The 4,501-nt window shown below is 38.5% G+C and overlaps 1 protein-coding gene across 1 annotated transcript; it reads left to right on the forward strand.

The window, feature by feature from the left end:
• The first annotated feature begins 3,043 nt into the window (after positions 1–3,043).
• On the forward strand, positions 3,044–4,042 carry LOC141632943 (uncharacterized). The gene has a single exon (XM_074445443.1). The coding sequence runs from the start codon at positions 3,044–3,046 to the stop codon at positions 4,040–4,042; it is 999 nt and encodes a 332-aa protein (XP_074301544.1).
• Positions 4,043–4,501: the final 459 nt, after the last annotated feature.

Consider the following 4,501-nt stretch of genomic DNA (forward strand, 5'->3'; position numbering starts at 1 on the left):
GGGTTTTGGCTAAGATGGGCTTATAAGCCATGTGGATGCCGAGTTAACTCCCTATGCAAGTAAATATTATTAGGTCAAATCCATAATATATTGCTATAAGATATTTTCATATCTTATCAATTATATTAGATTTACTTTAATTACTTAATCAAAATATTTAGTAGATTAAATTAACAAGAGATAAGATTTGTTTTTATGAGACAAACTACCATGCCTCACGGCACACTTAGGGTTCCGACCAAAACCCTAGTTTCTCTCTTCTACTATATATACGTATGATGATTCATTGATCCACACAAGCTTTTCGAATATTAAAATTCCTTGCAATCAAATTGAGTTTAAATTCTAATCGAGTATTTTTGTTTTGCACTTGTAAATTCTTTACGAAAAGTCGTGCTCTTTAATTTGCGTATTAATTCTTAAGGTTACGTTATAACATAATAGTACTTCATATTGTTTCTACTCGTTCAATTTGGTGAACACCTAGAAGAACAATCTAGTGCTTTCTTAGTAACTTAAGATAGTCAAAACCGAATATCTTGTGATATTCAAATTGAGTTATTGCTAGAGTTAGTTATACAAGTGGGTTGATAATTTTGTAATCCAGAAAAAAGGTACTTAAATTATTAATCGAGAATAGTGGACGTAGGCTTCAACGTGTGAACCTGAACCACTTCAAATATCATGTGTCCTTGCAATTTTCTTTATTGTTCATTTCATTACGTATATAAATCGTTTAGTTAATTAGTTAAAGTTTAATCAATAAACTTTAAGTAATTAATTATTTAGATATAAAATAAAAAGTGGCCATAAGTCTTAAATACTCAATTCAGCCCCCCCCCCCCCCCCCCATCTCGAGTATTTCGACTTGGATAGACTCTTCATAGGGGCATAACGTAATGGTCCAAGAGGAGGTCAACCCCAATCGGGGCCGTACGTATCCGGTCATTTTGTCTTCAATTCCTGATTAATTGCTTGAGGGATCCAATGTTTGCAATAAATGTCCCTTAATGCCTCCGGTTAATGCTTCATAATTGTGCCTAAGAGCATCCAAAGGAGTATCCTAAGCTTGGTATTCTCTTCATAAGTTTGGACTTCTTTTGGGCTCTTTTGTAAGATCATTTTGCATTATCAAGCCATATCTCATACAAGCTTGCTTAGGCTTGGAAACACACTCTTCCATGGTTGTTTTGGTCCTTGTCATTTGATAATTTTCTACCATGGTCCATCTTGCTTCCACTTAGCTTAGTGAACTTGGTACTTGCTAAAATGACGAGAAAAAGCATCCATGTGCCTCATTCCTACAAAATGCGATAAAATACAAGAAACACACCTAGAACACAAGATTAGCTCACAAATATACTAATTAAAGTATTGATATGCAATCAAAACCGAGCTAAAATGAGGGGTGGAAGTATATATAAGATGAACACATCAAACTCTCCCAAGCTAAACTCTTGCTTGTCCCCAAGCAAGAACCCATATCCCATTAATTGCAATATCCTAAAACAAGCTAAGCATAATGATTCAAAACCCGAGACAACATGGGCAAAAGGAATAATGCAAAAACTTAGATGAGATTTACACTATGGCGTAGCATGAAAGACATTCAACAAACCTTTAAGCTCTTGCGTGATCTTTTGACTAATGGACTCTCATGATGCACTCAAACTCATTTGTATGTGAAAGGACATTTTGTTTCTATGATTGTTCAGCAATGCCGAGACAAAAGCATAAAAACCCTAGAACTAGTAGAGGAATTAGAATAATAACTAATAATATTACGCAAAATCCAAAAAATACACCAAATAATAGTATTACGCCTAATAATAGAATTTATGGATCGAGATATCAGGTGTTGGATCCTAATGATGATGGTCTTCTGGCTATTCCTCGGTTGGAAGGGCACGCTCAGGGTTCAAGCTCTGGTATCTGTCCATTCAATCTTCATAGTGGGATGGATTCGATTGAGGAGGAGTCTTCAGACGATTGTAGTGACTGGACGGAAGTTTCGTACCAGCCGCAGTCGCCTGAGTCTTCAAGGGTAAGTCGTCTCCAACTGTCTGATACTGATGTTGAGAATGAATTAGCATATTGGTCCACGGCTGTGTATTGCTATGTGATAGGAGCTAACCCACCGTTTAAAGTTGTGGAAGGGTTTGTTAAACGGGTATGGGGATAAACTGAGTATGATCAGATTTCTTTTCACTCTAATGGTATATTTCTTATTCGTTTTAAAACTGAAGCGATGAAGGTGAGGGTATTACAATCAGCACCTGTGTTTTTTGACAACAAACCAGTGGTAGTCAAAGAGTGGACACCACCAGTTAAGCTTGTTAGAGAAGCACTAAATGTGGTACCCATCTGGATTAGGTTTTATGGCCTTCCATTGAAGTTTTGGGGGAATGCCCTGAATAAGATTACAGGACTGGTTGGGGAACCTATTCGTTGTGATAGTAACACCTTACTCAAAACGTTCATTGGACATGCTAGGAATATGGTTGAGGTTAAAATGGGAGAGAATCTACCTGATGTGATTGAGTTTACTAATGAATTGGGAATTGATCATAGGCAGATTGACCATTATGAATGGAAACGTGTCATTTGCCCTGAATGTGAAGGGCTTGGTCACTTTGTAGGGATTGTAGGAAAAAACAGGCTAATGGGAAGGGTAAGATCAGGAAGCAATGGGTACCTAAACAGAAACCACAACAATCTCCTAAACCAGCTACTGATACTGTAGTAGTCATTCCTGATCCTGATCCACTAGTAACCCCTATGAGTCAGGAGATAGCTTCCATTGTGCCTACTAGACTGGTTACTCCAATTCCTGTTTCTCTTACTCCATTCTCTTCTGCTAGGATACTTACTAGGTTGACTAGGCAAGGAGGGACTCAAGTAGGGACTGGAGGGAGAAGTTTTATGGAGGTCCTTGAACACTCTGTGGAATATAGAAAAGTGATTCAGGTGGATTTGGGAGGGGAACAACTAAGCATTGAAAATGGGTAGCATTGGATTTTGGAATGTACGTGGGATGAATAATATGAATAAGCAGAAGGATATTAGATGGTTTCTACACTCTAATAATGTAGGTCTTTTTGGTTTAATTGAAACTAGGGTTAGGAGTTGCTCTATTAATAAAGTACATCAAGGCTTGGGTTTACACTGGGCTATAGTGAATAATAATTGCTGTCTTGAGGGAGGGAGAATCTGGCTTATTTGGAATGCTATACACTATAATGTTGAGGTTCTTAACAAAGTTGCTCAAGTTATAAATGCTCGTGTTACTTTTTTGCCTACTGGGGAGGTTTGGTGGCTCTCACTGGTATATGGGTTTAATAGACTAGCTAAGAGAGTGACATTGTTGCAGGCTCTTACCCATATGAAAACAATGGATACTGGGCCCTGGGTAGTCATGGGGGACTTTAATACTGTATTGGCTATGAATGAGAGAATTAGTTCTGAGGTCTCAGATGCTGAGGTGAGGGACTTTCAACAATGTATTGATGAGTGTGAGATTAGAGATATTCCTGCTCATGGTGCTTATTATACCTGGAACAATAAGCATGAGGCTGGGGACATGGTATTCAGCAGGATTGACCGAGCAATGGTTAATGATGAATGGCTACTGCAGTTTCAGGACACTATTACTATGTTTCACCCTAAGGGGTTATTTGACCATTGCCCATGCACAATGGTTCTGAATTTTGAGGGTGGATATAGGAAAGGAAGTTTTAAATATTTCAACATGTGGGGAAAGGATTATAAGTTTATACCTGTTGTCAAGAGGATTTGGGAACAGCAGGTGGCTGGCTTCAAAATGTTCCAATTTGTGAAGAAATTGAAGGCTTTTAAAAAGCCTCTAAAAGATCTTAACCATTCTTCTTACTCCAATATTGAAACTACCACTAAAGTTGCTCTGATGCTGTTGCACAATGCTCAGAGAAAGCTGCATCTTGATCCCTCCAATTTTAGTTTGCAGCAAGAGGCTCATAATGCTACTCTAGTCTATCAAGAGAAGCTTTCTTGCTCAGAAAGCTAAGGCACAATGGCTTGATGAAGGGGATGATAACACCCATTATTTTCATAATGTTATTAAAGCAAGAAGACTGCATAATAGAGTGTTAAGTATTTTGGATATGGGAGGCATTAAGCACACCTCTGCCAGGGCCATTGAGGAGGCCTTTGTGGAGTATTACAAGAAGCTTTTGGGGTCCAGCAAATCTGTCCAGATGGTTCATGTCCCTACTGTCAGGATGGGGAGGTTGGTTACTGAAGCTCATTGTCAATTGTTGATAGCTGAGATTACTGCTCAGGAGATTTATGATGCCTTATACTCTATCCCTACATTAGAAGCTCCAGGACCTGATGGGTTTAGTTCTCAGTTTTTTAAGGACTCTTATGAGGTGGTTGGGAAGGATCTTGTATCTGCTGTTCAGGAATTGTTTAGCTCAGGCAAGATGCTTACCCAGCTGAATGCAACTACCATTATCTTGATTCC

Source organism: Silene latifolia, chromosome Y (assembly GCF_048544455.1).
Source record: "Silene latifolia isolate original U9 population chromosome Y, ASM4854445v1, whole genome shotgun sequence".
NCBI lineage: Eukaryota > Viridiplantae > Streptophyta > Magnoliopsida > Caryophyllales > Caryophyllaceae > Silene > Silene latifolia.